Source organism: Plectropomus leopardus, chromosome 12 (assembly GCF_026936395.1).
Source record: "Plectropomus leopardus strain MGB_pleo_1.0 chromosome 12, ASM2693639v1, whole genome shotgun sequence".
Lineage (NCBI taxonomy): Eukaryota > Metazoa > Chordata > Actinopteri > Perciformes > Serranidae > Plectropomus > Plectropomus leopardus.
In genome coordinates, this window is record NC_142187.1 from 18,539,412 (window position 1) to 18,564,539 (window position 25,128).

At 40.0% G+C, this 25,128-nt stretch overlaps 1 protein-coding gene across 6 annotated transcripts; it reads right to left on the reverse strand.

The window, feature by feature from the left end:
* Positions 1 to 51: 51 nt before the first annotated feature.
* On the reverse strand, positions 52 to 23,482 carry LOC121951347 (transcriptional repressor p66-alpha). Of its 6 annotated transcripts, none has more exons than XM_042497632.2 (11): positions 23,324 to 23,482; positions 12,403 to 12,938; positions 8,831 to 8,960; positions 7,243 to 7,371; positions 7,061 to 7,138; positions 6,854 to 6,973; positions 6,367 to 6,561; positions 4,740 to 5,001; positions 3,837 to 4,246; positions 2,314 to 2,572; positions 52 to 1,293 (listed from the first exon to the last, which is right to left on the reverse strand). In XM_042497632.2, the coding sequence occupies exons 2-11, from the start codon at positions 12,933 to 12,935 to the stop codon at positions 1,154 to 1,156; spliced, it is 2,256 nt and encodes a 751-aa protein (XP_042353566.2). In that variant the 5' UTR covers positions 12,936 to 12,938; positions 23,324 to 23,482; the 3' UTR covers positions 52 to 1,153. The 6 variants fall into 6 exon arrangements, with proteins under 6 accessions (XP_042353566.2, XP_042353568.2, XP_042353567.2 ...); XM_042497634.2 differs by having other exon boundaries at positions 6,367 to 6,537; positions 8,831 to 8,963; XM_042497633.2 differs by having other exon boundaries at positions 6,367 to 6,540; positions 8,831 to 8,963.
* Positions 23,483 to 25,128: the final 1,646 nt, after the last annotated feature.

Sequence of the window (25,128 nt, forward strand, 5' to 3'; positions counted from 1 at the left end):
TTGGATGTATACTGACCCCCCCCCCCCAAACACCATAGATGAAACCAAGTCTTTAAAATGTATATTTTTATTATTTCTTTAGGAGCTAGGAAAAAAGTAAACCAAATAAATTTTAACATGTTTGTACAATGCAGTTAAGATTGGGAAGCAGAGAAATTCTGTAGTATGGTGAGGGGTAAAAGATAAAGGTTTCATGTGTATTCCAGGTTCTTGGTAGCTGGGAGATCGCCCCTTATAGAAATGATTCAGGGCTACATGTACGCCGCGTATGCAATGGATTATAGCTGAATAAATCTCAGGCAAGTTCTCTGGCTCCAGTGTGACAAGTTCAGCTCCTTCAGAGTTTGCATTTTCTCAGCAATGACATAACACTCAAAATAATCTTACAATGTTGACATTGATATAAAATAAGCAGATTACGGATGGTAATTACAGATGAGTTAAGCAACAACACCACGCTTCTTCAGCTACGGTGTAAAAGGAACAGAGGGGTTACGGGTAAGCATGCTGTTAAACAGGGGAGAAAAAAGCTAGAATTAACTCTTCATTTGTGGAAACCACAATATACTGAAAAATAACCAAAAAGAAAACAAAATAACTTACTGTAAATACAAAATAAAATTCAAAACCTTTAACTACAGGAGTGATGTACTGAACATTTTACAACTCAGTTATTTTGTTTTTGCTTAAAATAAATGTGTATTTTGTTGAATGTGAACTCTTGGGTATGAATATAACCATTCAAGTGTCAATAGGTTGGATCAGTTTGACCCACATCATGGCAGAAAGGGCTAACAAGCCCATAACAGAGTACTTACTTTTAATCAAAGTACAATGCACACATAACCCTCTGTACACCATCATTTACCCGCCCAGTCTAGAGGACAAGAGTACCCCGGGGGAAGCCCTTCAAGTATTTTCTTTGCCCCAATCAAAATGATTTCTGCACAATTACCAAAAAACAGCGATTCTCAAAATAAACAACAGAAAATAAGAAAACTAAAAAATACAATCATACTTAGGTAAGGAAGGAACGTTTCTTCACTTTGAGAGATTGTATTTGCTGAACAGTCCTCCAGGGGTTGCTGTTGACCTTATTAATGGAGCTGAGGAACTTGAAAATAAATGTAATAGTACTTGAGTACTGTTGAAATTATTTCCATGTGTTTGCAGTCTGCGAGATCGACGAGCGAGAGGGGATCATGTCCAGCAGGTACTCTCTCTGGCGAGCGTCGACGGTGGCTGACGTCTTGTGGCCTGTCAGGCTGGGGTTCACGTAGGCCATAGTGACTCCTGCGCACATGCAACAGAGCAGCAGGTCAAGAGCTGGAGAAAGCTGCGTGCTGGCAATTCAGTGCCGTTTGAGTTGAATAAGAAAAAGCAATATGATTGGAAATAGCACCTGAATATATAGCCACCTGCACCCCACAACCATTGGTGAAAGAAGTAGTTATAGCACACTGTGAAAATACACTAACACGTAAAAGTCCTGCACTGAAAATGGTACTTACGTAAAAGTAAATAAGTATAATCAGATAAATGTACTTAAAAGTATTAAAAGTAACCCAATGCAGAGAATTCAAAAAGAAAACACATGAAAACGAAGGAAAAAAACAATAGAAAAAAATCTATATTTTTAAAAAATAAAAAAAACACCCCAAACTCACAATTATTTAAAATAAGAAATTAAATCCAAATAAATCTAAATTATGGTAAAAAAGCAAAAAAAAAAGTGTAATATTATTAATAATAATATTTTAAAAACTCTTCTTATGAATTTTATGCGAAAATCTTAATCTGTAATGTCACTAAAGCATTCAAATAATTAAGTAAAAAGCACAATACTTCTCTCTGAAATGTAGTGGAGTAGAAGTATAAAGTAGCATGAAAATAATATACTCAAGTACCTAAAATTCATCCTTAAGTACAGTACTTGAGTAAATGTACTTAGTTACATTCAACCCATTTCCCCACAACACAGACAGACACAGAGGAAAAATGCCAGAATTTCTACTCTAAGGTTTAGCGGTGACACCCAGGAAAAGTAATAAACCACCAAACTGAGGGACTAAAGCAGGAAGACTGGGATCACTGGCAGGGGGTGAACTGGAGACTGGGACTGACTTGTCCTAAAACATCTCCTCCTTAACTGTATTTTTTTTTCTAGTGTATTAGATTAAACTAGAAGGCAACTTTTGCTTTAGATTGCTAGAAAAATTTGAAAGCAGGATGTTTAAGGTTTGCTTTTGGACCAGACAGGAATTTGAAAGAGAGTAGATGTCAGCCGGCAAGCTGGTATTAATGTGAGTCTACCTGTATTGATGTTGCTCTGCTTCTTCCATGCAGTGGATGAGGCACTACCTCCGCTGATAATCCTGCCGCCGCCGATTCCACTGCTGCTCACCTTTGAACTCGGGACAGAGCGGTGGGAATTGCGGGCATGCTTACCTGGCCGGCTGACCAAAGCTGCAGCCGCCACTGCACTCTGCAGCTGAGAGGAGGAGGAGAAGGAGTGGGGGACGCCCCTCACCCCCAATGATGAGACACCGTGGGACAGCTGGCCCTGGGAGCTCTAAGGGGAAGAACACAGAGAGGTAACAGTGACATCAGCTGCACAAATGCTTCAGTTCACAGGATTCTTATGACTGTGAAAAAACAGGAAAAGTCAGGGAATTTTTAAAAAAGCAATTCTGCATGCCTGAAGAAGTTTTGGAAAATAAATAAGAAGTTTTTAGAAAAGTCAGGGAAACTGAAACGGAAACTTTTATGATAGAATTTATTTGTATTTTTTAACTTATCTGTTATTTAGCCAGGAAGGTCCCCTTGAGATACAAGACCTCCAGGGTCCCCTTTTCAAGCCTTTAAAGGCACCGAAGAAGTCTTAAAATGCTTGGATATTGAAAGTTTATGAATATAAGAGAGAATATAATATAAGAGAAAATATAAGAGTTTATGAATTTTTAATTTTTTTTTTATATGTTAATTCTCAAAAAGTTAAAAAGAAATCCTGGTCAAGGTCGGCACAGTCAGCATGATGAGTTTCACTTTAAAAAAAATAAGGTAGTATAGTTTATATTAATATTCAGGTAGGTTGATATTTTTATAGTCATGTTCAGGCAAATCAGTCAAGTCACTTGATGTTACGCTGTTTTCTGCGTGGGTGACGTCAGACTCAGAACTGAGTTGCAACTTGTTCTTTGACAAGATGTAAATTTGTACAATTCTGAGAAAATGCCAATTATTAGCGACTCATTTCACTTGGAGAAGTTTGACATATGGCTTGACAAAAACCAGGACCCATGACATTCAAAATGCATACTGTGTAGTTAAAAGTTCAAAATTTCAAAAATGGGTCTGGCAACTTCCCCCGATGACTAACTTGATGTCCACTGCGAGCTGCACTGATTCTCTCTCCTCCACCATCAAACCAGGGACCATTTCAGGTTCTGTGTCCTCAAACGAAGTCTTAACAACAGAGGTACTACGGGCACTAAAGATATCAAATTCTCACGATTCCTACAATTTACCGGCATGTGAAGATACAAGCCAACTTTCTCAGGTCATGTTACCTGACAGCCAGACAGCTCCCTCATTTGCATGCAGTAAGCACAAGTGCTCACATACAGCATATGCACTTTTGAACTGGCTCCTTATTTTAAGAAACGTATTATTGCTTTTTTACATGGATTGTTATTTTTCATGTTATACAGACATCTCCGACAATGCGTGGTCATGAAAATAAGTCCTAACTGCATGGAAACATTATGGAAAAGTTATTCTAATTTATTGGTAAAAAGTGTCTAAACCCTGTTTTTAAGGGAGAAACGGATTCCAACCTGCTTGACGGAGTGATGGTGAACCATGTTGGCTCCTCGGCTGGCCTGGTGGAGGTGGTGGAGGGAGGACGCTCTGGCGTGAGCCTGCTTCAGCTGCTGAGACACCAGCTGCTCTGCTTTCATCGACGAAGAGGACGAGCTACTGTGGGAGACTGGTGAGGACGTCTGCTGAAAAATGCGCTGCTCTATTTCCTGCTCTTGTTGCAGTGCTTTGACAAAAGCAGCTTTCAGCCTATTGGTGTGCTCGGCTTTCAAGATCTTTTTCTGATTGGATGACATGCATTGTTCACAGAGGACTACCCCGCCTTTTGACTTGTCGTGCCTCCAGCGGCAGGTGAAGTCGGTGTTGCACTGGGTGCAGGTGAAGGGGTCTCTGGTAATGGTCTTGGACAGTGCTATACCTGTCTTTCCTGGATGGAGAAAGATGGAGGAGGGACTAATGAAAAAAGGAAAGAGGTGCTTATATGGTGTATAAATAGATAGATAGATACTTAAATCCTGGGTGAAAGCTGGGACTTCCTGACTACATATACTTGTTTGAAACAGATCCAACACCTCAGCCTGACATCTGGAGCTGAAACTTACAATTTCATTATTGACGAATGTGTCAATTATTTTTTCAATGAATAATTCCCTTAGTTATGTAAACCGCCCGTCACAATCTAGAGCAGCCCAAGGAGAAATCACAAAATTGCCAGTGTTGTCAAACTAGCAGTCCAAACCTCAGGATGTTCAGTTTACTATCATGTGTTACAACCAACTTCATATTTTGGAAGGTGAAACAAAAAATCCTAAGCATTTTTATTTTTAATGATTAGTGGTGATTATTTGTCTTATGACTGGTTGATCATTTTACCTCTACGACATGTAAACAAGAGCAATTCAAAAAGAAAATGAACACACCTCTGTGGATGGTATCCAGCAGATTCTGTACCACTTCTTCTAGTCCCACCAAGTAGATGAACTCATTATTGGCTGCAGAAGGCATAAAGTTAAACTCTGGGGCAGGGGGCTTGGGTGGGGGAATCTCCAGTAGGGTCTTCTCCAGTTGTTTCCGCAGGGCGAGTTTAGCTGCAGCTTGGCGGCTGGCTGGAGAGTCATTCGAGCTAACCACAGACACGCTGCTGCTCCCTGCGGAAGAGCCTTTCAAACTGGATGTCGAGGCCTTAACAAACAAGCAAAGACAGGAAAAAACAAAACAGGTATAAACATCCAGACAAGCTCCAGATATCTTTCATCTAAAAAAGTTACCAAAGGGCTGTTGGTGTTGCAGTGTGTTAAATGATCAAACAACAGTGATCAGGCAGTTAGGGCCCTATTCAAAGCTCCTGTGACCATTAGAGTTTCAGAAGCATGTGGTTTCAAGTTATAACGTGGTATGAACACTGACAGTTACACCATGGGTACTTCTGCTTACCTACAGTATTGAAAAAAGAATGCAATCGGACAGTGAATTTCACCTTTATTTTCAAAAGCAAACTCCTATTAGAAAACTGGTTTCAAGCTTACGTTTTGATTGTTTGTTTAACCAAAAAACATTCCTTGAAAAAGTCCCTGTGATTAAGGTAATTAGGGATGCACGATAATACTGGCATGTAATCGGTTTCGGCAGATAATCGCTTTATGATGAAATGTCAGCCCTAATTTTGACTATTGTAAGGGTTTTCTTAAGGAGAGCATCATCTGTGCCTGTTTAGGTCAGATGACTTTAGCATTTTTATTTAAAATTTGTTACATGAAAATAAATACGGCATGTTTTACAAGAAACCTAAGTTGAAGTTGTTTTGCTTTTGCATTTTCCAGTGAATGTGCAGATTTTGAAAAAAGCATTGTATTTTATGCCTGCATCTGCCATCAGTGGGCCATCGCGGTAAGTGCAGGCATAATATATACCAGCACAGGAGAGACATAATACTTTCTGCAATTAGGTGGGAAAACATATGGCCATATATCAGCTTTGGCTAAAATGAGTTCTTAAATATTGGCTAATCAGATATCTACAATATATGTTGATATGTTTACTTACGTGGGCTAACAAGGGCTAACTCCCACGCTGCGTACTCCAAGACAGTCAGTTGATTTTAGATAATGTTAACCGTAAAGCATACGTGGTCATCCAGCCTGCTGAGTTATACTGGCTAACTCAGAGGCAGCTTAATGAAACACTGAGATTTGAACTCAGTATAATAGTATGGGGTCACTGTGCACTTTTGCTACACCCAAATGTTGTAAAATTCATCAAAGAAAAATATAAAAATCACTACATTTGAAATGCAAATTGGTAATTGTGTAAGAGGGTATTTGTTATTATTATTATTTGTTGTTTTCTTATAGTACATTTTTCTGTAGTTATACTTAAAGATCTTTGCCTGAAATGTAGGCAAATGAATGAGAAACTGTACATTTTATATTCAGGCAAATTAAAAATACATCTACTTAAGTGGGACATTTTAGTGTTTTTCCACCCTGAATTGTAAACATTTTATTCTTTTTTTTTTTTGAAACTTTGAAACACCTGGTAAATACTGACCACTGTGTTGGCGCTGCTGCCAATTCTGATGAGGCCTGATTGGACCATGCCTCTCTGGCTGTGGCTTCCAGGGGCTGAGGTCCGGGGGCCCAACAGCAGAGGAGGGGGTCCTGAGCCTGAGCCTCCCGCGGCGGCCAACTGCTGCTGCTGTTGCTGGCGGAGAGCCTGGATCTGCTGTGGAGATACAGAGATGGGCTAACCAGGACAATGAGAGGGATGGCACGGTGGGACATCACAGACAAAGGTAGTGGAGGACGAGGAAGGGGCATCAAAAGCACCGAGGCAAAGGAAACACACAAAGAGAGACAAGCGCAAAAAAAGATCATAAGTTTAAGTGTAATTATTTCCCTGCAGTTTGTCCCGGAGAGTAAAACAGAATTAAGATGGTACAACTCAGACTATCATTGCCCTGACAAATAATATAAATATGAAAAATTTCATTTTAATATCTTAGTATGTTAACAGTATTGCTAACTTCGGGACTCACCTGTGCTCCTCTGACCAGAGGCGGCATTATGATCTGAGAGCCATGTTTGGACGACACCTGCTGCCCTCCTCTCACCAGCGGAGGAGGGATGACCGTGCCTGAACTCCTGCCTGTCAAAATCTGGTCAAAGAAAGAAATGATTATCAAATGATAATGATTTCACACAGAAAAGCTGCCTGAGTGCATGTTTCAAAGTGGACCATTCACCTGCTGAGATCCTTTATTGCTTGTAATTGTTCCTCGAATTAGAGGAGGGGGAGCAGATGAGCCGGAAAGACCTGAGGGCTGAAGAGGAAACGCAGAGAGATATTAAACAACAAACAGAATGCTTCAAGTGGAGGATGTGTTGTCAGGACTCTTCTGCGTTGATGTGCATAACAACTGTTTACCTTCTGCAGAGCGTCCTTCTGTATCTGACTCTGTCGAAGTTTCTTCAGCAGCACCAGCTTGGCCTCCTCCAGTCTCAGCTCCTCCTTCAGCTGCTTAATGATGCGCTCCCTCTCTGCTGGGCTGCTCTTCTACACGCCGCAGACAACAACATCACTTACACCACAGGTTTTTACAAAAGACAATAACCTGGTCCAGTAACTAAAACATTCAATGTAGCCAAACTGTCCACAAATAGAGCGCTTCAGGGATGACGTTTTTCTGTGGGTCAACATCACCTTGGTTCCCTCGTCAAAAAGCCTGCGAGATTTGGATTAGGGTTTTGGATTACAGAAGTAAATGAGCTCTGTGGTAAACAAATGTTCATGTTTGTTCAGCAAGACAATCTTCACAAATGAGCACCACTTTCAGGATTTGAGGCCTAAATGCAGTTGCCCTAATTAAAAGCTAATGCTAGGCTAAAACAAAAACAATTACAGTCAGATCGCCACCACTACGAGGCTCTAAAGCCGTGTTCGGTACGGTTCAGCATGATGATGTTCTGTAGTCCCATTTAGCCACTTGTTAGCAACAACCTTTATTAAGACACATTTTCTGAGCTCTGAGCATCAATGTGGAAGGGTGTGACTGTAGAGTGTAACGTAAATCTTTGAGGTTAGAAAATAACTTGTTCACACCAAGGTGCAGCTTAATCAACTTCCCATGAAAAGCCAATAGCACAAGCCAAAATTATGATTTAAACCAATCTCAGGATCCATTTCAGTGGGAGAAAGAGCACGAAATGCACCAGGTTATGCTAGAAAACTGGTATTCGTGATATAGATTTAAAATACAATGAATCACAAGTTTCTATGTATTGCTATCACTTGCTTTAAAAGCTCTGCAATGGATGATGAACAGCCGATTTTGGAAGTGAAATGAAGAATTATCCACACAACAGCACTTATTTTCACTACAAAAACCTGAAAAAGGTGGCATCTGGCTGGAGGGAGATCACCAGTAAGCGGAAAGTCTCTAGTAAATGACAATTGCTTATGACAACCTACTTGCTGTTGGCTATACTGTACGCCATTTCCAGTAAATATCACAGTATAAAATGTGTGTTTTTTCTTATAAGCAGTACAAATGAAGAAAGACAACAAGTAGTCACCCATCTTCAGTTGATAGGTAGCTTACATGATTTGTAACAAAAGTGAATATTTAACTGGTTTCGAGGCTTTCTTGCTGTTAAGGCACGGTGTAAAATTCATATGAACACGCTTTTCCCTTTAAAAGATTTTTTAAAAGTGTGTGCAGTGCAGCTGCCACATGACAATGGCAGAGAAGACGCACAACCACAACATTGTCAGGAATGTGTTACTGGCACGAAAACATAAGACCCAGACAAATTTACTTCAACAAGATGATTTTGACATATTCCAAAAGTAAAGTATTAAGAATGCATTACTTAGTCTGAGTTATTTAATGTTAAAATGATACAAATGACATATTTGGGCATGTATCCTGTAATCTGTGGTGCACCAGTTTTTAAAAGAAACCTTCCCAACAGTAGAAATGCATGACTGCTAGCTGTGGGTCCATGTGTCTCACCATAAGCAGGTCTGTGTCCAGCTCCTTAAAGTGGCTCAAGCCGTTCATCGGTGGACTGGGGGAGTCATTATCAGACAAGATGATGACATCGTCATCTTCAGGGGACGGAGGGCGCTTCTCCCTTTTTATACTGCTGAACACATAAGCAAGACAATTTATAGTTCAGTATTTTATAAATCAAGCACTGACACTACAAACAGTGACCACAAAACAGTATTGTATCAGTTATGTCAAATTTATTGCTCAGATAAAATGTATAAAGTTTGGCACTATGGCAAAAAGTTACTTGTTAAAACCACTTAATATCCTGTTTAACCCTTTTGTTTTCCCTTAGTTATATTCAAGGTTCGCAAAGTCGTTTATTCCCACACTGTCTGAAAGAATCGCAAATATTTTGAATCAGCTTGTTATAGCTCTTTACTGAAGCGTTATGGTGTGAAATAATCCAGGGCATATTATTATGGCTGTGCTATTCCATCAAATAAGATATTCTGGTGCATTTATATATAAAATTCAGACATTTTTTGAAAACACTGGTATCTCCAACAGAATTTGGAATAATGAAACTTTGGTTTTACAGTGTTTTGGATGTCAGTATATACTCAGCTTATATTGGCATACAATGTATAAATGATCACATTTGAAATGAAAATTTTCTGGATGGGAGGCAGTGATGTAACCGCAATCTATGAATATCTGCACAGATTAATATAGCAAAAATGATAGATCTGCACAGCTGCAGATAACTTTCAGCATTAGAGTGATGTTTGGAAGTATTTTGACTATATAAACAAACTACATTTGCAGTGCACACTATGTAATGTTATACTATCATAAGTAATCTCTACGGTCTGTGCAGGACAAAAAGATAACCCAAACCTCTACACGCATTTTCAATTGTACATTCATTTCTAACCCTGTTCTCAAGTGTTGTTGTTTCTTTTGTGATATGTGATAATAATATAATGTGAACACTTGAATATGGAAATCAAAGTGCACACCTCTAATGCATAGTATGAGTCTGTACTTACTGATCCAGTGGAACTGAGTTTAAAAACATGTTATGGCTGTTTCAGGCAGATGAAGACATATACCTCAAGTAGCTCAAATTTTAGCATCCATCAGCAATGTCTGTATTCGCAGAGATCTGCTCCTCAACTATAAGTAGAATCTATGTATTGATCTGCTCTGGTTTAGTATAGAAAGTCCAGACATCTCTCTGCACAGCTTATCTTCATGTTGATGCTATTCCGACAGCATAAAGGGGCCTTAAAGGGGAGCTTCACCCAATTTAAAAAAAACATACACTTTATTCCTACAGTCTCAGACAGTCACACAGTACAAAAATATTAGTAAAAATGAACAACACTCTCCCATCTCCCATCCAAAAACTAGAGTGCCGTCATAGGGTATAAAGTCTGCAGCTGCTCCACAAACAATTCATTTAAAAAGCTGTTAGGACACTGAGAGCACCCAGAGGAAGGTTCTGCGTATATGGTTGCATTATCTGTTTCAGAACTTTAAAAACAACAATAGAATAAAGTTCATGTGGGTATATAAAAATAAAACAAACATTGTGTGGGTCCACAAATTCAGTCTCCTGTTGATTTTTCCATGAAGTTATACTTAATGACATCACAAGTTTAAGACATACTTCTCTGTTTTCTGGCTTTGAGAGAGAGTAACTCGCGTTCACAAATATTGATAAAACTATCCCGGGCCATGGAAATGACATTTTGGAATTCTGAATTTAGATGACATCCCCCTTTAATTCCAAGGAGGGGCAAGGTGGGACTCAAAGTTACTGTAAAAGGTCTTTCAGCCACAATGCAACGCCTGTTTGAGAGCATGCATTTCCTGTTTAAACAGGATATCGTTGCAGTGCATAGGCATGTGACGCATTTAGGGGTGACCTGCATTGGGTTGCATACGTCATTAAAAGCAAGCTAGGGAGATTAAAGCATACAGGAATCTTGGTTTTGGATCAAACCTCACTTCTGTCTACAATAATCACATGCACATAACACACACACTCCCTCAAAACACATAAAGCGCCTCCTGCAAAGCGGCTGGTTCAACTGCAGGCCATATGTGAGAGTAGATGACCTAAATTCTTTAACTATTGGTACTTAAAAACTGAAGAACATGAGTAATGCTCCTCCTATAAACAAGTACAGTCTTGTGATCACACATATTATGTATTCCAATGAAGCCGTTAAAGTCTACACATGACATCATGAGGCCTGTCTGTCCTCGCCGCCGTCCTCCTTATGTGTGTGTATGTGTGTGTGTGTGTGTGCGCGTGTGTGTCTCTCCTCAGAGCTTAGCGCCATCATCACTTCCTGTGGATTAATCACTACTCTTCCAAAGAAGTCACATGACCTCAAAGTCATCGTCACGTGACACACTCACTTTTCCTCCTCCCCCCTGCCCTCACTGTTCCTTCCACTGTGGAAACCATGGCAACAACCGGCTGGAACCGGTTTGTGACACACGGCTTCATTTTGTGTGAGGGGAGTTTTTAGGGTTCAGGTGGCAAGTGGGGGGAAAATGGAGGTAGACTAAAAGATACAGTTAAACATCACCTCTTAGGACAACAGCCCCCCCTCCCACCCCCCAATCTCACCCCCCAATCTCACCCCCTCTATCCTCCACAGTCATTTTAAAGAACATCAGGACAGTAAAAGTAATGTTTTCCCACTTTTCAGATTCAAATAAAGTATCATATAGAGTTTACCATAAACTAGGATGGCAGCAATACATTAGTTTCAATGTATACCGTGGTATTAAAGTTGATGGTTATCATATTGTGTACTTATCTGCAGGAAAAAATTTATTTAGATGGAGAATGTCTCCTCTTCATGAAAATCTCCTTCCTCCCTAGACTGACTCTTTACAAAGACTTCGATTAACAACAAGATATAACGCCACACGGATGTATGTCTCCACGCACCTGTCAAGTTGCACTTACAGTTTACATCCATGTCTGTGAAAACATGGATGCTTCACATACAGAAGATCTGTATAATCAGCACAGTTTGAATGTGGTACTTGAAGGTTGTTGAGTTATCGCTGAAAACATGTTGTATGAGGTCACAGAGACCTTGACCTTTGACTACTAGATTCTAATCAGTTCATTCTTGAGTCTTGAGTGGACGTTTGTGCCAAATTTAAAGAAACTCCCTCATGGCCATCTTCACATATTGTGTTAGTGATAATGAGATGGATGCAAGGTCACAGTGACCTTGATTTTGAACACTAAATTCTAATCAGCTCCTTGTTGAGTCCAAGTGAAAATTTGTGCAAAATATGCTGTATAGACAGACAGACAACCCAAAAACATAATGTCACTGACTACAACTATTGCCTGCATAGACGCACAAAAATAGGAAATAATAAGTGTTTGTTCGGCACCCAAAACTGTCTATTTTTTATTTCTTTAAGGCTAACTGTATTCGATAATAATAACAATGCTTATTCTGTAATATTGGGAAATCGTGATATATTCTGAGATGTTTATTGTACCATGAAAATCGCATATCGTTGCAACCCAACCACAAACCAGCTCTCACCCTCTGGAGGTACTCATGTCCACAGGCTGCTCCCCCGTCTGAACTTCCACTTTGATGGTGGCCTTCACCTCGCCTGCAGCCAGCATGCCACCGGACGCCTTCTGCTCCATCAGTCGGGCCTGGCTCCTCGTATCCATACCTGGCTCTGTCCTCGCCTTACTGCTTTTGTCATTGCAGTCAGTCCGATTGTCTGAGCTGGGTTTAACCGTCGTCTGTTGTCTCTGGGTCCGCTCCTGATCGTCCGTCACCGGCTGAGAGGTCAAAGGTAACGCTAAAGATAACGGCGACCGGCTCTGTTCTCTCTCCTGCCCCTTCTCATGCTCTGATTTGAGCATAGTCCAGCTCTGATCGTCCTGTGCCAGTACAGGGTCAGGTTCAGGGTCAGTTTGTGCCTGTGTTGTGGGTTCATTCTGGTCCAATTTAGGCCTTTTGCTTTCATTGTCAGCATCAGAGGGTTCTATAGACAGAGGAGCAGCATCCCTCTCCAGTGCCCTCTTCTGGCTGCGTGTCTGGCGGACAGCCTCTTCAGACATCCCCTGCAGATAACGGAAATAATTACTGTAATATCTGTCTTATTATATTCAAAAATGTGTTACCAAAAATGGTTACAAATCAAATACATGGCACAGAATAAAAACATTCAGAAAAACATGTTTAATGCAGAGCTTTAACAAGTTGTTGGTCTTATAAACTACAATGGGCACAACATCATAGGAAAAATGTGTTAAGTGTACTCTCTTATGCTGAAAATAGGAGCAATATGAGTGTCAACCTACAGGGCTTAAATAATTAAGCTAATGCAGAAGTCCCAAAAACAGTTCCTCGAATGGTCACTTGAGGCTGACTTTAAAAGCAACCAATCCCCATAGATACCCATGTTAAAATGCCCAACTTCATAGCTGAAATTAACATGTTTGCAGCTCGGTCTCTACGGCAAACTTCAACATTCATGACAACTGTATGTGGGGTGAAATTTTATGTATGTCACCCATTTACATTTTATTAACTGAGAGTTAAGCATAATTAAAAGTGGGGCCACTTTGACTGACAGGCTATTTGTGAGGCATCGCCACAGTCTATGAGTTAGATCAACCCTTCATTCCTCTACTGCTCCAAACTTTCATCCAAAAATGGGCGTTTATGGTTACAAAACTCCAACTCAAACTAGTTGGTGATGTCACAGTGGCTACAGCCAGGTAGCCAGTTAATAAACAAACATCAATTATATTTATTAGTTAATATAACAAATAATTTGATTTTTTTTAGCTTTTCAACATTTTCTCTCACCACTCATCTTTGCCAAGAGGCATATCCTGTTGTAGTAGCCATGTGTAATAATATATATAATAATATATAAAAATAACAACAATACAGGGATGTCATACAGACAGGGAGGTATGGGTAGGTACGGGTTAATGACACATAGAAAATCAAAATAGAGAGCTTGACTGTAGTGGTGCCTGGAGAAGATGATGATTATCGCAGGGAAGCTGCTGTCTGGAGATAGTTTGGGCAAAAAAGTATTTGAGGATTTTGTTAATAAATACGCTCTTTTTTGATACTTTTTGTGCACTATGGCAACTTATTTTAATTCAAAGTACAGAAAAAAATCATGAATCAATTCATTTTCATAATGAATTAAGAAATGGTCAGCGCACCACGCTTAAGTATCACTGATCTATGGTGTAAACACTGTGAGCAAGATAAAATAGTAACTGTTGAAAGCAGTGGGAATGTTTAAGTAGCTGAATCTGGCTGGTCACTGCAGATGTGTGCAGACTGTGCACATGTTAAAACAAATTTAAAAAATAAATATATTCTTTGCCTGTAAAATATTGTAAGGGAGTTGCAGTTTGAACACTTAAAAGTTTAAGCTTCAATTAGGTTAAAATAAAACATTTGATTATAAGAAAACTACATGGGGCTCCTTTCAGGTGTTGGTTCAAGTGGAAGCTGAGGAGCTAAAAGCAGCTAAAACAGAGGAAGCATAACCAGAGAAAGCATTTGATTTCAGTTTCAAGGTTAAACCCAACATACAGTTACGTTGTCATTTTTTAAGTAAGTCCTAAAAGACGTTAAAACATCAACTGAAGATTAAGTGATAAAAACAGCAAGTTGATTTTAGCCATTTGAAACAACAGCCACACTGAACAATTTTTAAAACAACAGTTTTAAGCTCTGATTGGATATCGCATTTTATTCCCTCGATGCTGACGTTGTCTACAAACATACAGTACAGAGCCATAATATTAATAATAATAATAATAATAATAATAATAATAATAATAATAATAATAATAATAATAATAATAATAATAATCCATTTTACTGAAAGTGCGGCTGTGATTGTAGTCCTTTTATTCAGAACAGAGGTAGACAAAACTGACCTTGAATCAGCCGTGGGGGACACAGGGTGACTAAAATGGCCTCCAGACAAAACATGTGGGATTAGTAAGGTCACATGACCAAGATGTTGACTCAAGTATATTTCAAAACATCCAATTATCCAAATGTCAGTGTAAACCAAAAGCCAAAAAGAAGGAAAAAGTGAAAAAAAAGATGGGAGTACTCAGTAAGTTCTCAATGTTTAGTGCAAAAAAAGGAAAAATGAGGATCAGCAACAACAAGGTCTTCTGAAAGAGGGGTGACAACAAAAAATGCAGCAGTGAGACATGAAACAGCTGGAAGAACATGTCAACTCTGTAATCAAATCAGAGTTAAAAAGGGACTTGGGAAATATCCTAAATTAACTGGAGCATAAATTCTGATAAAATATTCATTACAACCCACAATTTCAAGTATTTTAGTAATTTATGTGTAAGTGAAATTATTTTTTAAATTCATTTCAAAGAGTTTGTGTATAACATTTCTTTTCTTGAGTCAGGCACCAATACATATCAGCTCCATTACCCCTACAGCGGCTGCTCTGCATGCCTCAGTGTCAGGTCAGATATGAGAGAAGAGAGACTGCGTGGATCAATAGAGCATTACTTTTACGGTTTTATAATGTAATGTGAGTGTATAAAAAAACTTTCATCTGCACAATAACAAAAGAAATGTGTACTATAAGAGAGTAAATCTTACTATTGATAAATCAGTGGTCTTGAGCATCATATTCCCTCTAACACTTCTATTACAGGGTCCAATTGTAATGTATGTATGGTTTGCATAAACATACAAAACCAACATTTTTTTCTGGCAACAGGGCTGGTATGCTTCTACACCTGTACAGTAGGCTTGGGCGGTTTTTATGTTTTCATGCCTAACATTTCACCATAGCATAGAGGATATGATGGTTTGGTTTTGTGTTGAAACAAAAGAATTAAAGGCTGAGCTACTGATTATGGAAAGTCATTGCAGCATGTATGATATTGTCTATATTACAATACTGAGTTTCATAATTAGCTACTTAGACAGGTTTTTCTGTGTTTGATACTTATGGCCCGTAAAATAAGGAATAAAAAGGTAATAAACATCCATCTTGCTAAAGGACCCAATCATACTTGTTACGGATTCCAACACATAAGTGGGCTGAACAGAGATGACGTGTTAAACTCAAATACTTTTGTACTGGGAAGAAATCAGGTCAAGATTATATTTGGCAATACTTCCAAACAAGGGCTGTGGCATTTTTTATTTTTCCTAGTCCTGTAACATTATCCCCACCATTTGCAGCCTCCATCTTTCTCAGCTCAGCTACCTGTTCAACTACTACTGACCTCTGATGGATAAACTGTGCACTACTATACATCACTGCAGCACAATATCTCTGTATGAGTTTATCAGAAAGATGAGCATCTGAATTTTTGGTTTAATTAAAAATCATATCTGTGATTTTGAAAAACCCCACTATACCATATTACCTTGATACCGTCAAAGCTCACTATATAGTTATTTATTTTCAGCTTTTCTACATCAAAATTGGCAGAACTGTGTTTGAGGATTTTTTGTAACTCTCCGAAACCAACAATCTGATAAGCACACACACTCAAGCAGCATTCAGACAGGTGTGAGAAGGTAAGAGAGGTTTAAACTTCCCTCAAACTCTCTCTTTTCATTCTTGACAAAAAGATTTCCGTCTCTCTAGTGTACAGCTGAGTGCAACATTATGAACGCCTTCCAGCAGGGGCTGTGCAAAAGTAAGTAATAATACACAACTGTATTGCATCTCGTCCCTTGCTTTTTACCATGGAGTATGGCTGAGGATCGGGTATAAACGTATGCCTTCTCACGTGGTGTGTGTACACAGTGACAAACCAGAGTGCGTTCACATATGTATCAACTCAATTATCCTCTTTATGTGCACGTTAACCAAGATAGTGACCAAGACCAAAGTGTATCGAAACCAAGACTTTGGGGGGTTGAGACCAACTCGAAATCAAGACCAGAGCAGTACAAGTCCCCTAATAAAATAATCAAAAGGCATTACAGAGGTGAATTTTATGTGATGGAATTTTCCTTTGTTGTCTATCGGAAAACAAATACAAACATTAAGGAAATGAAATCAGCTTAACCCATCTTTACCTAACAAAATAAAATCCTGACTCCTTTACCAAGACCGAGACAAAGGCCGGGTAAAAATTCAAAAATTGGTCTCCAGACCAAGACCGAGCTCCAGCACTGCAACTTTAATGTAAACATCTTGTTTTTTTTTAAATATGGTTGAACTTTTGTCCCTTGCTGGGATACTCTCATAGAAACTGTGATACTACTGTGGCATGTGAACACTTTATCCAGGCTTCCTGTTAACTTTGGAGTTAGTAAAAAAAAAAAAAAAAATATGATGGTTCATGATGTAACGATGGTCAACAAGCTGAAATAAAGGGAAAGTATGACAGTTTATCCTCAGCTGCTGAGTTAACTCACGTCAGAACAGAAATGACACAAGGTGGTTCAAATGTCAAAGGGTGGAGCAGACCTGCATGTAGATGGTCGGAAACCTAAAACGGGTTTTTACACAGAGATTGGCCATAGGACTGCCTCAAAGTCCCTATTCACACAACAAAACAACATACACGCCAGGCAGCCCTCTTAAAACAATAAAAATGTCATAACATGCCAATAACAATCATTTACTATCCCTGCTATACTGATCAACTGATCAGTATAGCAACTGATCTCACCCTCTGCTCGGACGGTAAGGAGCCCAGACCCTCATTCTTCTCCCAATTTCAGTATCAAATCAAAACCAGCATAAGATTCAAACTCGGCATACTATCGTTCATCTAAACTCACTCATTGAAATGATTTCCGCCATTATGAAATGTGTAAAAGGCAAACATGTGCGGGCCCATATGGCCTGCTGCAGGAGATGACCTGTGCTCAAAGTTCAGAATCCCAAACACAAAGCACAAGTGAGATTCAGAGACTGACTCAGACAGTCGCTATTTACTGGATAACCACAAAGAAGAAACACGGCAGCGTTATGTCCTGAATCATACTCATGCATGTAGGTTACAGAATTGAGACCCCGTCCTGCCAAGTCTGCTGAGGCCCTCGGTCTGCCCTGCGACGCACTACAGGAAGCTATGTTTTTTAGGGGAAAAGAAGGAGCACAATTAACCCTTACATCCTACTACTTCTCACACTGTACACACGCTCTCCCTTCCTGTTCTCAGAATGGTTATGGCGGCGGGCATAAAGCACACAGTGTATCCAGCATGTACCTATACAGTATATACACAGAGTCCCAATGCAGTGTGCAGAGCAATCATCTGATAACAGAGAGCTGACTAAGTTTTTTTTTTTTTTTAATACTCTGACATCACTGAGACACACATGACATGACCCTTCCCAGGATTCAGTGGGACACAAAGCACTTTTCCTGAGAACCGGTTTAAACCGGTCGCCTAGTGTGTGTGACTGTGTGTGTATGTGTGTGTGTGTGTGTGTATGACTGAGAGAGAAGCTGAAGCTGGTTTTAACCCTTCAGGTGCTGGAGCAGACGCCAGGCTTCCACAGTGACGGCCATTACACAGTGTGTGAGTGTTTGTGTGTTTGTGTGCGTGTGTGTGTCAGTGTGTGTGCGCGCGCACGCGCTGGCATTATTAATTCTGATGCATATTGTTGTGAAATGATGTTGGGAAGGAGAAGTTAAGACATGTCAACCCAGGATCTGTAACAGGGCATCCGAATGGCTCACAGGTTTCACATTTCATCTCCATCGCAGTTTACACACATTTCCATCAAGCACACACACACACACACACACACACACACACACACACACACACACACACACACACACACACACACACACACACACACACACACACACACACACACACACACACACACACACAGTGGGTCAAACCCCTACCCACCCAAGAACTTGACATCACATGCAACCAGTGCAAAGGTTCTAAGGGCAGCCAAAACTGAAAGGAAAACTTGACTGTACACTTAAACTTCTTGCTGCGTACACAAGGTTACCACACACAAGTAAAGCGACTGTTCACTAACACACACATCAGGATAAAGAGGCTACACTACCCATTTAAATATTATACTGTTTTTATCACATTGGTTATGAAAGTTTCGTGGTATGAATATCAGAATTATCTCACTACACAATATTATACTGTTAAATATTCAAATGAGATGGAAATCCCGAAACAGTATCAAACGACACTGTAAAGACTTTGTGCGTTGTGTGCTGGTGGTGGTCATGGTTATGTGTCCTTAAGTGTGTTGACTGCTGCCTTTGGCTGTCTTTCTCTTGATACAATTTTCTGGCAAAACACATTATAGACACACTTATACTACAAACCAGCATCATGAAGAATGCTGACTGTTGCATCGCCTCACGTCGCTTCACGTCGACGGTGTCTCCGCTAAAAATTGGCTGCTGCATACAAATATATAATAATCGTTGTTTTTTTTCTATTACATTACATAATTTTTGCAATCCTTTTGCAGCACTTGAGTCTCTGTGTGCATTAATCAGGCCACGATAAAAAGGCTGATCCTGTAACAAACAAAATTTTTTATTTGTCTTAATTAGACTTAAAACGTCTCGAATAAACATGTAAGATATCTTAACCAACAGCTGTTTACTGTGGATGCTGCTTGGTCTTTTTTATGCTCATGAAAAGTGAGATCTAAGTCCTGACTTCATATGTCATTATCGCTCTATTTGGTTCACTACTTCACAGGGGGGAAGAAGATCACACAGTCTGTTTGGAGTTTTTAAGAAGTTTTATCTTATCAAATTCAATCCTCCAATTAACATTTGCTGTGTAATTAAATCACAAAAATCACTACTCATTATCACACTGCACTTTACAGGCATTTGACTCTTGCCGAGTGTGGCTTTCACCAGCGCACAATACGCGTACTTTAATCTGGTATCATGTTTCTACCGCTATCAGGGCGCCACTCATCCAAATCTACAGTTTATCTACACCTGTCTTGTTTTCTGCTGAGTGTCTTTTCTTTCTGCCCCGAGGTGGTTATTTATCCAGTCACTCATGGATCATGTCAACCATCAGTCACTCAATCACCCTTCATTCAGACTGGCAGACTCGCTCTCAGCCATCAGCCATGTCTGGCTGCCCATACAGCTTGTGTTCAGTGTTTTATTTACCCACTGACAGACCTTTTAACCTGTGAAAACATATTTCAACACCGCACTGGGTTTTCAGAACACTGTGCACCCACGCAGTTGCACTGCTTTGTAGAAGTGCTGCAACAGCAAAATTTTCTATCAATTATCTGGTTGTATCTTTCAGAATAACAAGTGATGGCGAGGGCGTTCTCCAAGGATCAACTAGAAATAAAAATTTCACAATAAAACAATTACGTCTGAGCTGGTATGATCCAACATTTTAGCTTTATAGCTGGCCACTTGTTTTTACTCCATGAAATAACTCTTATCAAGCCAATGCTTGATGCAGCAACTAACACCTCTGTCTACTCTAAATAGTCGGAAATGGCAATTAGAGAGCAAATTGCTGCCTATATATTTGACAAAGTCATGGAGGCTTGACTAAACAGCTGCCCTGTGACCCCTGCAGTCATGTGCAGCAGCTTAAAATGTGGCCAGCAGACGACCCTTTCCAGAACAGTGGCTGATTATACAACTGCTCTGGACTGGTCTTGTGTGTGATCACTGGAACAGTGATTTCTGGAAACTACAAGGCTGAAACTTCTGAATACTTTCTGACTCACTTGGTCTTGTAATTGTAATACTATGAATGAACACTGTCACTCTGAGATGGACAGGACTACCGGATGTACAGCTTCAACACTGTCATAACAGGTAGCTCAGTACGTCTAAGCAGAGCTTTTTCTTCTCTTCTGACTGGTGTTAGTTTTTGTTCACAGTGACAGGTCATAAACAATGCATCAATGCAACAAACAGTTAACACGCAAATAACACTTTAAAAGAACCTTTGTTCACACAAACAACTGACTTTTTCTTTCCAGATCTCCAAAAAGAAGCACTAAAGTCTCCTAACAGCAGATCGCTTTACCACCATGCCATCTTTAGTCTACATGGCATGCACTGTGCTTGGTTTCCAGTGGATTTGTTGTGCACATGTCCTAATTAACCAATGGTTACTGATAAGGGCGTGAAATATACTTGATAAAAAGTAGAGTTGCAAAAAATTATTCAATTAACAAAATAACTGATTCAGCGACAAGTTTGATGACCAATCGTTTAAAGGTCTAGTGTGTGGGATTTATTGGCATTGACAGTGGTAATGTTGCAGAACTGACACTTCTCCAGTGTGCCAGGTGTATAGGAGATCTACTGTGGCCAACATGAAAACATGAACGACCCTTTCTAGAGCCAGTGTTTGGTTTGTTCATTTTGGGATACTGTAAAAATAACATGGTGGTCTCTGTGGAAAAGGACCTGCTGCATATGTAGATATAAACGGCTTATTCAAAGGTAACGAAAAGACGTGTTTTATTAAGTTCTTATACACGAATAAAATCATAGATCTGAATATTATGTATGATTTCTGCTAATAGATGCTCCTTAAACCTTAAATTTAGCCTTGTATGTTAGCCAGAAATTACCAAAATACAATAATATTTCAGTTTTTTTTCTTACTCTTCCGTTATATTGAACTCAATATTTGATATCCTAGCTAGGCAGTAATTACAATATATACTGGGGGGGGGGGGGTTCTAATAATCTGTCTGTTTGTACTTGTATTTAAATAAATATATCGTTTTCACCACTGTTAAAATATATACATACATTTGATAAATAATCATTTTTTTAATAACAGCATTTACGAAATATTCTATGCTAAATGCTTATTACAGATGACAACTTATATTTTCTCTGCAATTAATGATTTATCTGGAACGTTTCTGGAAATGTATCTGGAAAGTTTATTTAAAAAAGGTTTTCAAAGGTAAATAAGGGACCAGAGTGCATTACAAAAGCATTGTTCATCAGAAAAAAATGCTGGGGAGGGATCCCCACTTCTAAGGTCTAATCTAAGCCCAAAATGTCCTGAAATTTTAGAAACGCCCCTGAGTCTGAATAGGAGCATACTAATATGCAAAACGGTACATTAGATTATCATTGTCACTGAGAAAGCAGTTAATTTAAATATCTAATAACAGTGCAGATATTATGTGATAAAGCGTTAATTAATTCAGTATATAATCAAAAGTGTAAGTCTTAAACTAACCCAAATAAAGTTAGTAGCAGTGGCTAATGCCTTCATAACGCGATACGTGGTTTTGTCAACACACGGCTTCCGTCACTTTTAAACATCGATTTTTAAAAGCTTTTCATTGCATCCGGATAAATAATTAGACAGTAGATACTATAAACTGGTTTGTTGAAAGAAATCCAGAGCGTAAGCTTTGTCCCGAAGCGCAGCAAACTGGTATGGCTGTGGTGGCTGGAAATGTGTATGTGTGTGTGCCTGTCTGAGTGAGACAGAGAGAGAGTGTGTGTGTGTGTGTGTGTGTGTGTGTGTGTGTGTGTGTGTGTGTGGTTGTGTGTATGTGTGTGTGTGTGTGTGTGTGTTCAGCTTTAAGAGGAGGAAGACTACGGTTGTCACAGAGAGAAGTAGGAAGATTAGCTATCAGATAGCAGAACCAACACTGGTGCCAAGGGGCTTAAAGCGAGCAGCGGCGTCCACCATTAACGTAACACCACCCAGTACACCATCCAAACCAAACTCAGCCCTTTAAAAACTAAACCCAGCCCACACTACATGTGCAACTAGCCGGCTTTTTTATTATTGACACCGCCTCGGAGGAGGTGTTATTAGTTAGCGTGCTAACATTAGCTAACATCGACACAAACAAAAACACGAAGCCACTTTAGCTTTATTGATAATAACGGTTAACGTCTGTACGTCAACGGCTGTTTGAGACTTTACGTCAAAGTAAGCTAGTAGAACTCCTCGAGCCCGGCTCCCGAGCGTGACCCGCACAACCAGAACCGAACCCGGATCAGTGACCTTACTGCACCCCGATGCGGGACAACCAACAGCTCAAAAAAAAAAGCGGGTACAAACTTTTATGCCCTAAAAGTGAGGCTGTTTGAGGCTCACCGGGACTGTTTACCTGGGTGTCCCCTCCCGGAGAAAAAACCGAACTCATAAATTTCATCGACCGGCCCAAGGACTGCGCGTGCCGCCGAGGAGCCGCCGGCGATGAAACGTTATAATCCTTACCTCATTTAACGACTTCTACGGCACAAAATCAAGTCCAGGGATCATAGTTACAGGAAAATAAAATAATCTTTGGCTGAGCGAGCCCCCCCCTCTCCTCCCCAGTGCTCAACCTTTGGCTCTGCGGAGAAGTGTTACTTTTCAACAGCCCATCAGCTTCTTTATCGTCACAGATAGGTGGAGGAAAACCTGGCTCCTCTCGACGACTCCGAATAAAAGGCTCCCCTCGATCCACTTACTAAAAAACTTCGGCTTCACCTCAGTCAACTTACTCGGTTGCTTTGTCGCCCGTTCTTCGCCGATGGTCGACCAAGGAATGTTTAATCTGCAGTTAACCTCGATAAATCGTTGCTTTTTTTAAATCCAGGGGATATCCTCTTTTTTTCGGCCCTCCCCACTGCCGCGTCTGTTGCCAAATAATGCGCCTCAACACACATGGAGCCGCTGCGTCCTCTTAGTGGGCATGCGCACCTCGGCATACCAGGGCGACCAGATCACATCATGTAAGCCATTGACCACCAAGGGCCAAAGCAGGACGTGCATGCCAGGGGCCCCAGGCTCCTTAGGTCGTCCCATGACTGTACCAGCAAGTACAGAGATCCCCTCCAGCACACACACATACACACACACACACACATACACACACACACACAGTCCCAGTGAGAACCTGTAAAAACTGAGGGCATCACACATTTCACCCAAAACATTCAGCAGCATCACAATTCCCTCCCAAATATACAGTAAAGACAGTAGTGTAGTGATAGTTGATGAGGTGGATGCACTAATAGGTATATGGGTAGGTTACTGGGGAGGAAGTGGGTATACCCTCTTGTAATGTATATATGGCGTTTTGGTTGATAGGTGCGTACTGTAAACGGTCACATAACCCCCCCCCCAAACACACACACACACACACACACAAAATACTTTGTGGGATACACAAGGTGTCCCCCCACAGTGCATAGAACTGTTTCAAAACAGAGTTTGTATATCAAAAAAAGTGCCACTGAATTTTCCCCCACAGCCCCCGAAGGAGGTCCTAGGTAAGCCCCTAATATCCTAAGATCCAAGAAATATCCTAAAATCCTAGAAATGTCCTAAAACCCCCAAAACATCCTGAAATCCAAGAAACGTCCTAGAGGCATCCTAAAATCCTAGAAACATGCTAAAATCCTAGAAACGTCTTAAAATGCTATAAATGTCCCTTAATCCTAGAAATGTCCTAAAATCCTGCATACCTGCATATACCTCCACTAAACCACTGAATAAAAACCTACAACAGCTACCTCAGAGCAGGACTTGAAATCACTATATTTCCAGTATAATGAGCACACATGATCTGGTTATGTCAAATACAATAAACATATGATGATACAAAACATGTAACATGTAGAAAATAATCAGTGTACATAAGCACTGAAAGAAAATAGTGGTTGCAAAAGGAGGATGCAGCACTAGCAGGGCATAACTGTTACACTGCACTCATCAGTATCACAATTGCTTCCTAACATACAAAGACAATGGTGTAGTGGTAGTTGATGAGGTAAGTGTACGTAAGCATAGCTAGAAGACAGTGGTTGCAAGAGGAGGATGCAGTATACTCCGTATGCCTGTGTATTTGCTCAACTTTACCACTGTGCACAGTATTAGTTAAGCACTATTTGTGCTGCATGCTATTACAACTGCTGTTTGCCCACTGTTTACTATGTACATTGATTTTGTTTTACACTTTGCGTATTTTTGATGACAATGCCAGTTCCTGCTACCTCCACAGGGAGCATAACATCATAAAAGACCCCACACACCCTGCACATCACCTGTTTGAAACCCTACCGTCAGGCAGACGATACAGGTCAGCAAAAGCACGGACATCCAGACTTAAAAACAGTTTCCTCCCCACAGCCATTAGATATGTGAATATGTAATAATCCCTCCAATAAGCAATATTAGTGTGTATGTATATATGTGCAATATTGATCATTTCGCCCATGTGTCTTACATGGTATCTTTTTTAAAATTATTTATTTATTTATGTTTTTTATTTTACCTTTTTAACTGTTGTATGCACTAAGTGGAG